Raw genomic sequence first — 12,688 nt, forward strand, 5'->3', positions numbered from 1 at the left:
GTCCCCACAAGACAGGCAGCAAGATGAACATTGGTTTTAATGATTGCTCCACACTGTAAGCTTCTGATTTGAGCAGCAAAGTCAAGGCACATAGCCTGTGATTAAATTGATATTCCTCTCAGGACACATGCATCTACAGCCAGACTTCCCAGAAAGGGTTAAATTAATCAATGAGGTGGCAGTGCCAGTGTGTTCTCATGCAATCAACGTTGCTGAAATAAATTTAAATTAAAAGCCCATTTCCACAGCTTCTGCTCGAACAGTAATAGGCGCCATTCACAGAGCTGAGTGAGGATTGTACGATCATCACAAATAAGCTTAAGGCAATCTATCTTTCTGTATTAACAGAGAAATTATTCAGAAGGTGGAAGCATGCCAGTACTGGATCATCTGATCATTGAAATCTATTTTTGATTGTTGGAGATTTGAAACCCTAGCTCGGATGTCATTAATTGCTTGTCTTCCCTTTTTCAGTCAACATAATGCTTTTTCCCTTTCCTGTCTGCAACGTGATCCATTGTATCTGAGACGTAATTTTCTTGATTGACAAGACATCTTATTGTCATTGGTAAACCATCAGAAGTCATGCAGAAGTTTAAATAGGGAGCTATAAAGGACAATCAGGTCATTTTAAGCTTTTAAGCTGGTTTTGTAGCTTAAGCTACCAAAACCATAAAGTGAAAAGTTTTCAAGCCTCGCTTTAGGCATAAAACAAAATGTCTGCTCAATCATTACATTTTCAACCAGGGAGAAAAAACCAAGCAGGATACAAATATATGGATCCTGCAAGTCTTTTTTTTTTCGTTTTGTTTTGTTTTTTTGATGCAGCATAACTTTTCTATGAGTTGTACCTGATAAAAACTTGAGCTAAAGACTCACTCCAATGACAACTGGAAATTTGGTGTTTTTGTCGAATTGTTCTCATGATGGAGGACACATATGACTAAATTAAGCTGGAGTTAATCAGGAGTAGACTACACAATTACACTTGAAAAAGCTAATAGTTGTAAAATTGCTTGTTTTTTACTTTACCTGTAATGTTAGATCTGAGTTGTTAGGGGCTGTAAGGTAGCAGGACAGCGAGCGTGTAAACCTACAACTAAATGGTAAATTCCTAATGAACTCCTGTCACTCTGCAGATATTTTCTCATAGAAAACATTTTTTGATTTAGATTATACAATTTGAATAAAAAAGAACTCAAAACATTATCTAAAAGGACTTAAAAGAAATGTATCATTTACAAAAAAAGGAAAGTTTCACAATATTTTGCTGAATTAAAAGTACAATAACTTATTCCTATGCTGTATATTAGTATATTGTTTCATATCAGATTGGTTATTCTAATAACTTTCATGTCTGTATTTGCAAATTAATAAAATATACAATGTTTATTGCAAAGTTTAACACATTGGAAAGTATTTTTTTTTACCGTTTTTGAACTGTTTAGTACTATTTTGAAGTGCACATGTGAGACATTTTACTGTTCCCCTTTAAAAGAGAGAAATAGAGCACGTTTTGCATTTCAGTGTCTTTTATTGGACAAAGACAAACTACTATACAAATAGGACAATGACAACACAAAGGCAACGGAGGGGATATGACAGAGATCAGACACAAAAAATGTTCTTGGAGATACACCGCATGCTCTCACACAGTTACCAGGACCCTGTGGGACCACTTGCCCAGGATTAGCATGACAAGGTTCATCTGCAAAAAGCCCTTCTGAATCTTAATGAGAAACTACAATCCAAAGGAGACATTCATAATATATTTTTTATCTTCTTTTTATGGTCCACCCGCACATTTGCCACTAGCAAGGAAACTCGGAATCAATATTCAGTTCCAATGCACACTGATATTCAAGGTTATTACTGCAGCCCCTCTATTTATCAATGATGAAGACAGCACCAGGCTCAGAAAATGCACAACATATTTTGAATATAGATTTCAAAGGCAACACCTGTTTACAAATTTTTTACTATGTTGCTTGTTTTCATCATCTTTTTGTCATAACACCATGCTTCTGCTAATAAGTAATTTATGGAAATGGGCTTTTGCTTGTATTTTTTTCACCAGGTCTGGCATTTTATTGACCATCTTTACATGTGTCTCAGTGAAAAACGAGGCGTTCTGCAGAGAATGGGGAAATACTGAGATGCCTTGTCTGATGCTTTGGACATAAAAAGTGACCTTTTAATGCAGACGTTTTCATTCAGAGACTGAAGGTGGGTTTTTGTGTTGGCAAGTGTTGCAGTGCGGTTGCTGTAGTCAAAAAGACTCTCTTATGATGTGAGTCATATTCATTTTTGATGAAGACTTCAGGCATTTCTTTTCTAAAGTGGAGGGGTCTTCCAGTATACCACTTCTCTGAATGGAGATGAAAGTCTTCAGATAAAAAAGTGATCCTACAGCTATCATAAAAACACCAAACGCACAAAACACAGAGAACAGCTGATTTAAATAAAATAAAATTAAATTAAAATAGGGACTTCAATGTTTTTTTTTAGCTTAGTGAACTCAGTAAGCCTTTAATATTTTTATGCACTTACTAATGTCCTTAAAATTGCTAGCATTAGCAGCACATAATATGTTACCAGGGGAAGTAGGATGATGATTTAGGTAAACAAGACCCTAACAGAGAACTTAGATCTGCCAAACTCCTTTTTTTTCCTTTGTCATATTTGGAGGTAAAATATCATAGTTTATTCAAAATATTATACATTTATTTGTGAAAAGACTAGATTTAAAAGAAAACATAAAAAGAAAAAAAAATCACAAAAAATGTGCCTGCTCGTTTTAATGGTTGGTGTAAAAAAGGGTTCATTTGAAAAACAATAATAGAAACTGACTTATGATCTGGGTTTTAAACGTTATGGCAAAAGGTTGCATGTCTATCGCCTCTGACCTCTGATACTGTGTACAAACTGGGCATTTGACATGCGTTCAAGAATTTCTTGCTCCAGAATTTTCTGTAATTGCGATGTATGAAAGACTTTGTGCCATATAATTTACGGTAGGGCACAAACTGCAATTATTAATTTATCCATCATGATGCATTTTCAAACGGCTGGCACTTCCAGGAATTAAAAAAAAAACAGTACCTATACATCACTACCAAATCAGGTCAAAGTTCAACTGGTTTAACTTTTAATGCACGTTCAATAATCTCACGTTATTTATGTATAGTCTGAAAAGAAACACAAAAACCTGCGTAGCGATGCGTGAACATAGGAACATAAGTCAAACATATATGAGCATTTACATAGACTTTTCAATGAAAGTGGTCGCTTGAATGGGTGTTGCCGGGGATGGTGTGAACTTAGAAGAAGTGAACGTTACATGAAAATGTTGCCCTTCTTGCAATTTATTGGCAAATGTAGTACAGTGTCAACCATTCAAAAAAACGTGGCACACTAACCTTTTCAACATTTTTAAAATTTTCTATTGTTTTTAATGAAAATGTATTTAAGAATGATATTAAGTAAACCATACATGTCTTGTTTTTTTAAATCATGACTAGAAATGTTGATGCTGACAGAATACAGAGTGCAGCAGATGGTTTTTACAAGAGACTCTGCCTGCATACGTAATGCAGGTACATATGTTGGCCTGTAAAAGCCTGTTCACAACAAGAGCTCCTGCCGTTGCTGCTGGAGGTGTCCCCTTCACCGAGCGTCGATAAGAATTGCTGATGAGATGGAGTCTGTAAAGGCCCTAAGTGAAAGAAGATGAGGATGGATGGTCACTAATCGCTAAAAAACAGTGCTGTAAGTCACACCATGATATAGGAAAGTGTTGTTATTTAACCATGGCAGCCAGATGATTTTATATTCCTAAGCATTATGCTTGACAATCTACGTTAATAATGAATGTGACATTGCGATTTTAGTATGATGCTAGCTAAATAAGTCAGTAAGTCAGACCTGTTCCCGGTCCACGTTGGACTCCGGCAGGGCTGCCCTTTATCACCGGTTCTGTTCATAGTTTTTATGGACAGAATTTCTAGGCGCAGCCAGGGGCCGGAGGGGATCTGGTTTGGGGACCACAGGATTTCCTCTCTGCTTTTTGCAGATGATGTTGTCCTGTTGGCTTCATCGAGCCAGGACCTCCAGTGTGCATTGGGGCGGTTTGCGGCCGAGTGTGAAGCGGCTGGGATGAGGGTCAGCGCCGCTAAATCCGAGGCCATGGTTCTTGACCGGAGAAATGTAGCTTGCCATCTCTCGGTGGGTGGAGTATCCTTACCACAGGTGGAGGACTTTAAATATCTGGGGGTCTTGTTCACGAGTGCGGGAAGACCGGAGCGTGAGATTGACAGGTGGATCGGAGCGGCGTCCGTAGTTATGCGGTCGCTGTATCGGTCCGTTGTGGTGAGCCAAAAAGCAAAGCTCTCAATTTACCGGTCGATCTTCGTTCCAATACTCACCTATGGTCATGAGCTATGGGTCATGACCGAAAGAACGAGGTCCCGAATACAAGCGGCTGAAATGAGCTTCCTCCGTAGGGTGGCGGGGCGCTCCCTTAGAGATAGGGTGAGAAGCTCAGCCACCTGCGGAGAGCTCGGAGTAGAACCGCTTCTCCCCCCACATTGAAAGGAGCCAGTTGAGGTGGCTCGGGCATCTAGTCCGGATGCTTCCTAGAAGCCTCCCTGGAGAGGTGTTTCGGGCATGTCCCACTGGGCGGAGGCCCCAGGGAAGACCCAGGACACGCTGGAGAGACTACGTCTCTCGGCTGGCCTGGGAACGCCTCGGGGTTCCCCCAGAGGAGCTAGAGGAAATGGCTGGGGCAAAGGAAGTCTGGGCATCTCTGCTTAGACTGCTGCCCCCGTGACCCGGTCCCGGATAAACGGAGGAAGATGGATGGATGGATGCTAGCTAAATATTTACAGGGGTAGTACTTGTTATAGTAATATTTTTTACATAATAATAAAGTAATTCATCTTTGTCATGTGCTTTATTGATACTTTACGATTCTTAATTCTGTCCGATAAAAGCTAGGAATCGGATATTGATAAATCATGTAATAAAATGGTTACAGTATAACGGGGTGGGATTATATAAGTTCGCTTCCTTCCACTCCCTTTCAAGCAATATTTATTAATATGTCTATTTATCCTAAGTTTGATTAGTTACTGTATGAATGTATAACTGATGATTGTATTGCTTTTTTGTATTATTTCTATTTCTATTTAATTGCTTGAAATAAACCATTTCAAATAAAAAAAATATAACTTTTGTCATCACTTGTTTCACCATTTCCTCGTGGTTTCTTTCCCTTTTTAGCCCTTTACTTTTCATTGTGGTGTTTTGTCTGATGTGCGATTTGGTCAAAGGGTGGTACATATAAAGTTGAATTCCTGCTTTTTTGACCTTTAGTTTCAAACTGTCTTTTTATTATGGCACTCATGCAAAACATTGCGATCACTCAGAACTTAAAGGTTATGGCACACTGCCGCTTCGCACACTTTGCGCATTTTCCAAAAGTGTTTCTTGCGTTCGTTATTTGTCAGTGTGCGCGGATGTCCGTCGAGGGTTTCGGCCGATGGGTCTTCTCATGAATTTGGTTTTTAGCTGTTCAAAATTTTCAGTCAGTTGAGAATTATGCAGTTTATGTTTATATTATGTAGTTTAAATGAAATTATTACATAAATCATATGCAATTGTACGTGATTTTTGCGAAATGCTTATGCAAATGTTTGGCTTTCCACGACCGCTTTATACATTTCTACCAGACTTGACACACAAATCACTGATAAATTGCATTTAAACAGCGCAAAAATCACACATGGTTCATGACCTACGTTGCTCTACATGTTCTTTGCGCGATGCATCTGTAAAGATTTCAGATAAAGACCACAACTCTTCTCACTTTTCCCACTTAAAACCCTTGTGCTATCTTAGATGACCCCACCCTTACATTGACGTGTTCTCCCTACCATGACAAAGGTGGATAAAGGTGGAAAGAATTCATGTAATCCATGGACACCAGTGAAGATCACAAATCATTGAAGAAAAAAGGTTCGTTGCACTGTCTAGTGGGTCTAGATGACCCAACTCCCAATGTTAAAGTGCCTAGGATAGCACAAGGGTTACACGTATAACCAATTTTCATCTATGCAATTTGCGCAAAATGTATGTTGTGGCTGTGTCACATTGTCCTAATGTGACGATTGTTCAGAAAAAGTAGGGATGTGCATGACACAAGTGCAGTTTTAACAGCTTAAAAACAAATTTTGTCCAAAAAATGATTTGATCTGTACTGTCAAAAGTGATATGAGTAGTGGATGTGAAACACCTTTTTCTTTTTTTTTTAAAAAAACCTCTCACAATAAAATAACTAACTTATAATTATTAAAGAAAAACATTAAATTTCCAGTTTTACTTGCAACTAAAGAGGAAAAAACATGTGATATATCATGGACGCCGTGTAGACCAAAAAACAATACTTTTTGATGCACCTTTATTCATAGGTGAAAGGACTACTAAGCATAATAAATGGCTTCAATAGCATAAATGCATGAAACATGAGCGTCCATATCGATTAACCTTGGTGGGTAGATTAAGATCCAGCCCCTCCCCACAAGTGTTTTTGGCTTGTTTTATCCTGATTACAAAGGTTTCTGATAGGCCTCAACTTCAAACTTCCCCATCTGAATTGGCTGTTCCTTCTGGAGGTGAATGGGAACTGTATCCTGGCAAGGACTGGTTTATTTCACCTTTTTTCTTCCTGCGCCAGTCACTCTCATCATTTTTTTAATTTAAAACCCTGCATCTAGTAATTTCATAATTATGGGAGGGGATTATAATGAAGGCAGCTGCGCTGCAGGTTAATTGGATTTTTCACCTCAACCGGACCAGATCTAAGTTTCCCATGGGCCACAAATTTGTATATTTGAAGTTGGGGACAGGACAAAAGAGGCAGGAGGAGGAGAAGAGTGAGCGGTAAAAAAGGTCCCCTTTAACTTCAAAAGCTGGAAAGTTACTTTTGTGCTGCCAGTTACTGTTTGTGGTCTTTGAGGGTTTTCTTTTGCCGGTGCAAAATCACTTTCATTCATGTTGAAGGATCTATAATTCTATGATCGCCAATGCTTTCTGCTCACGGTTTTCCTTCTGCAAAAGCTAATGATAAATGCAGCGAATTCTGAAAGATTGGAAAGGAAAATTCTTTAACTGAACATGAAAAAAAGATGAAAGTGGACCTAAAAAGACAGTTTTCTTGAAGAAATACGGAGGATTTTCTTTTCTTACTGATTTTTTTTTTCTTGTAGAGATGCATAATTAAATTTTTAGTGAAGCTGTGACTTTTGGGAAGGAAAAAGAAAGAGCACAATTATTGTTTAATTTGACAAGCATGAATAAATCAAACAAATCTTTTTGTGGCAAAACTACAATCAAATTAGCAAAAGTACTCTTTGTTGTAGACATTTAATAAATTTATCATTTAATTGTTCTGTTAATTAAAATTTCATAAATAGCAGGTTTTTCTCACTGTGTGGACAAAAAGAAATATTTCTAGAATTTCAGGAGTTTTTGTCTTTATCTCCCCATGTTTAGTCTGTAATTAGTCTCATACTTGTGTTTGGTCAGGAGTGCATCGGTCTTAATCAGTTTCCCCGTTCTGCTGACGGCGCTTTCTTCCTTGTTTTCAGGGCCGAGCAGCTCTGTGGGAAGAACCAAGCTCTCTGCCCCTCATCTACAATCCTACATCTTAATCAATGTTTAACGAGGGGCTATCCTCTCCCTCAGCAAAACACAGAGGATATAAGGGGAGCACGTGCTCGTGATGAGGCCACACGCAAAGTCTGAAGGTGCTGAGGCCGAACTCCGTCTCGCAGATGAATAGTCACAGATCATATTTCCCTGCCCCCAAAATGAAAATAAACCTGCTTACCCGCAAAGTTTACCAGTGTCTAAGGTCAGAGTGTGAAGATAAACAAAGACTGAGGAGGTGAGGTAAGAGGGGAAATTACTTTTTGGTTTTTTTGCAGATTGAAAACAAGAGTGTGCAACTCTAATTGTGGGCTTTCTTGTTTGCTGTTTTTGGAAATTTCTGTGCTGAAGAGCTTTTTTTTCACTTTCAGGAGAACCAAACAAGCTGCTTCTGAGTAAGTCATGCAAAAAAAACAAAGTTGTTGAAAGCAAGGCCACGTTTTTGTTATGTGCTAAAGAGAAACACCAAATCGATCTTTTTTTTTCCTGAGGAAAGCCTTTTTAACCGGAAAACTTGATTATGAAAAAATAAAGCAAAACAATCGAATACTTCTGTCTCAAATTCTTCATCACCTATTAGTATTTTTAATTTATATTGTAAATGTTAATCTTTATGTCTCAGGGAAAATAACTACTCTTTATAAAAATAGATCGTGGTTTACTTTGCAAGACGATTTTTTTTTCTCTTCTCATTGTCATGCACGTCCTTATCTGTGCCATTTCAACTGGCAAAAATAAAATAAAATAAACAAAAACCCAAATGCTCTAAACTGACATTCAAGGTCTCTGTATGGGAAAAAAAAGATCACAAAAATAGAAGTGATCCATTTGACAATTTGAAGATAATTGCACAAAATGCCACATAATTGTTGCAAAAGTTAAACAACACACTGCACTATGTGCTCTAACATAAAGTGCATTCCTGCCACATTCTGAGTCATTTCCTTCAATGCCAAATGATAAACAGTGCAATTTCTACTCACCCTGCTGTGAGCTGTCAGTCTGCCTCGACTGCCGTTATGTCAAAATGCTTTGTAAATTAGCATAACCTGAGGCGTAAAGCACACAGGAACTGAGTGTGGGCTTGAGCAGCAGCAGACATTAATTAGAGCAAATATGTGTCATAGCCAGGAATATTATGTATTATATCTTCCTACAACTGCAGCCATGTGTAACATTGACCACTTGTTAGGCCCCAGACTGTTCTCCACTCCCACGCAGCATTGCAGCCAATATCTCACTGCAGGATTTCCACTGTGTCAGGCCCTTTAATTGTTCCCAATCTAGTGCTCACTCAATAATGTACTAAGTGGACAATTCTTTCAACCAGTGTCATTTTTGAGCCTTTATTAGTGTAACAACCACACAGAGGAACATTTACAATGCAACTCTCCTACCTGAGTTTGTCATCTTTGAATCACATGGACATGATTTGGCTTCTCTAACACACGGTGGCATGAGCTCACTCTACTCTGCAGCGATTGAAGAAAACAAAAAATAAAGCAAATAAATCCTCCAGGAACATAATCAACTGACCTTTCAAGGTGCTCGGGGCGTACTTGTAACCTGAGTCGAAAGTGTCATTTTTTTGTCCATAGCAAAATAATCAAACCTCATTTTCTAAAATTGTAGCAAAAACACAAACCATTAAAAAGCAACTGGCATTTGACAAAAAATCTCACATTTATTGTATTTGTTAAACAAGTGTTGAACTTTACATCAGTCTTAAGTGATGAGCCCCTTATGTTTACATAGAAAACATGAGCTACAGTACAGCATGTTTACCAGTGCTGGAAAATATTCACACATTTCCCATTGATTTCTGGGAAAGATTTTTAATAAATAAAATATCCAAACCCGAGCGGAAGAACAACAGTTATGATAAAAACTTTATCCTCAAAACTCTCGCCCAACACTACGTATGACTTTTAAAAATATCTGTTTGGATTAGGATTACACAAAAAAACTGTGCAATGCATAAAATGATCTTAATTGGGTTTTGTTTTAATCCCACTCTACTAAAGTAATGCCACTTTGGCAAAGTAATACAAACATTACAATGAGCAATATCAACCAAACTCATGAAGCAAAAAACACTGTTCACAAGTGGAAAATGTGAAGATGATTCCTTGTTGTTGGCTGACTCCTCTCTTTTAAAAGCCTTTATGTTCAAACGTACAACCATGAATGAAGTGTTGGAATCATAAACACACTGTATAGCATATGTGCAACTTCTACACAATAGGCTCTGAAATGTTAAAATTTTGCAATTAAAAGGTTTCTTTATATTTATGGTTTGCCATGGATTTTTATTTTACACTAGCAATACAACAAAATATATATTTGAGCAGTTTTCCTTGACAACAGTTCAAGTTACAGCTGAGAAAATATAAGGCCAGGGGCTTGATTGCTAGTGGTTTTACAATCCAAACTTCATCGTAATGGGGAGTGGCCACAAACTCATACTCATTTTCCAACTGTTTGATCCGGAGCATTTCACAAACATGTCCGTGCTCTGGTCCAGGGATGGAGGTTCATCTACAGTAAAAAAAAACATGTTGGGGAATGTATGTACAACCTTTTGACAGGAAAACTGCTGATAGGATGTAGCTAGAAATGTTGCTCTTTTACTTCTCCTCTTTTTTTTATTCTTTTTTATTTTTTAGATATTTTTTGTTATTTTTTTCCATTTTCTTATCTTAAAAGTTTTCTCAATTCTTCAACAGCAGCAGCACATTTAAATACATTGTTGGCTTGTCTCTTAAAATTGAAATCTGACTCTGCATTTTATGTACAGTCTCTTTAAAACTTTGCACCGTCATTGCTGTGCTCCGAGTCTATGGGATTGTTGGGAAGAGAGAAAGACTGGAGTGATTTAGTGGAGAAAGAAGGTTGCGGATGGAAGGGTGGGGAGGGAGTTTGCCAATGGAGAGCGTGCGTGACGGGGCTTCTAAGTTCTCCTTAAAATAAAAACAAACACCTCCCCTTTTCCCTTCACAAGTTTCTCCTCCAGGATCCAGGTCTGTGTGAAGGGTGGGGTGGTTTGGGGATGATTACAATACGTTTAAAGGCTGGTCACTAATTGCATCTGTCCTTCCCGTACGTCACCTTCTGTGATGCAGTCTTCTTTTGTGACGGGGATAATGTAGCCATCATGGTTCTCCTGTCCTATTTGATAATAGGCTTGGAGTTGGTGGCCAGCCCCTAAGTTCGGCATGCTCTTATAATAAACGTCCTCACTCTCGCTCTCCTTTGTGGGGGACAAATCCTCCACAACATCGGGGCTGCTCTCTGGACACGGAGAGTCTCTCAGATTAGGCATACTAGTATACAAGGAGTCTCTGTTTGGGGACTCCAGATTATCATCAGGGTTGGTGGGCGTCAGCTGGCTGACGAAGGTGTCCACTTCCCCGTCGGTCTTCACTTTCTTCTGGGGTGCGTACAGAAGCGAGTGAGTCCGCTGGGGGATGAGAGGCGCCTCCAGGTCCTGCTGGTTGTGCAGCTCCAGGCCCACTGCGTCACTCACGTGCACCAAAGACGAAGCGTCAGCCACAATGGAGGGGCCTTCACTGCCGCGGCCACCTACCACCGTCACCTTGGGTGGAGCCCGCTCCGTGTGGTGGTGATGGTGGTACTGCGGAGGCTGCTGGTGGCGGAGGGGGTGACGTAAACTGGAGGGCTGTTGCTGACTTTTGTTACAGGCACGCAGGTTGTTGTGCACAAGCTCAGATATGATCATTTTCTCAAAGGCAGCATCATCCAGACTGAGGCCGCAGTCCACCACCTGCACACTCTCATCAAAGTCCCCATTACGAAGTGAGTAGCTATTGTTAAAGTTACCATTTAGCGGTAGTGTATCCATTGCACTTGTATCCCTCACTGCGTTGTTCATTGAGTGTCCTGGAGAGAAAAGGAAAATGTGAGGTGATTTTAGTCAACAAACTTAAAAAAAATAAAGAAAACACGATTTTAATGCTGTTTAGGATGCAGTTTCATATGGAAAACTAAAAAGTGAATAAAGCCATGCCACAAATCTGTTAGTTGGGCATAATCGTCAACATACACTGGCATATGCATGCATTATTAGCCAAAGGAAATCATTTTACTTTCTCAAATTTTAACCTTCTTGCTCATAAACTGTTGTGAAAAAAGCAAGACATTATGCAATTAGGTCTGCCACGAAAGTGACAAAGCACCTAAAAGGATCCCAAACAACATTAAGAAACAAATCAAAACAGTAATCACAACACACCGGGCAACGGGAGATGTCCACAATTACACAGCCACAACACTTACAGGTTTCTAGCTACTATTAAGTTGGATGTGCTGAAGTGTAGGAAGATGAGGAAATAAAAAAAAAAGTAGACAGAGAAGGGAAAGTAGATTTCTATTAGCACGGGTCAGCCATCTTTGTTTTTACTACAAGGGGAGCCCACAAGCAGCACTTCATCATCATCATCATCATCATACACAGCAGATGAAAAGAGTCACTTTAGACAACTCACATCATGTTTGTCTGCTCAGGCTATCTGGTCTAAGAGCAGCTGATGTACAAAAGAAAGTAAAATGATTTATTGTAACATGAAAAATCACTCCAAAACAAAGAAAAATGTAAAGAAAAAGTCGTCACTGCAACGTTTAAGAGCAAGGGTTCAGCAAATGAAACAAACAAGCATTAAACCGCTTTTACTTTCATGAATGAAATGTCAACAGTTATTTTTGTGGGTTCTCTCCTCTCTTTTTTTGCTTTTTCTTTTTGGAGTTGACTTTGTGTCAGTACACTTGCTGTCCATTAGTTGGCAGCTTGTGTACCCAAAGCTAGCAAAGGTCAGAGCTTGCCCACAGCCCGGCACTTGGCATCCATCACAGTAACAGTTCCCAGTGAGACTCCGGTCACTAGCAGAACAGCTCAAGAAAACACAGCCGCTGCAGAGGTCAGGTGCAGTCATGTTAGGAATTTCTCAAAGCATGGAGGTCATGG

General features: G+C 39.1%; 1 protein-coding gene across 50 annotated transcripts in view; it reads right to left on the bottom strand.

Annotated features, from left to right (window-relative positions):
• Positions 1 to 9,024: 9,024 nt before the first annotated feature.
• The window catches only part of adgrl2a (adhesion G protein-coupled receptor L2a), a 264,519-nt gene continuing 260,855 nt past the window's right edge, over positions 9,025 to 12,688 (bottom strand). For 32 of the 50 annotated variants that reach the window (XM_078945821.1, XM_078945818.1, XM_078945802.1 and 29 more), the window contains one exon: positions 9,025 to 11,607. In XM_078945821.1, coding sequence (XP_078801947.1) covers positions 10,772 to 11,607 — 836 coding nt within the window. In that variant the 3' untranslated portion in view covers positions 9,025 to 10,771. Of the gene's footprint in view, positions 11,608 to 12,212; positions 12,252 to 12,688 lie in introns of all 50 variants that reach the window. The other 18 variants (XM_078945841.1, XM_078945839.1, XM_078945845.1 and 15 more) reach the window with 2 other exon arrangements.

The sequence above is a fragment of the Oryzias latipes genome, chromosome 4 (genome assembly GCF_053564925.1).
Source record: "Oryzias latipes strain Hd-rR chromosome 4, Olatipes_Hd-rR_3.1".
Classification (NCBI taxonomy): Eukaryota; Metazoa; Chordata; class Actinopteri; order Beloniformes; family Adrianichthyidae; genus Oryzias; species Oryzias latipes.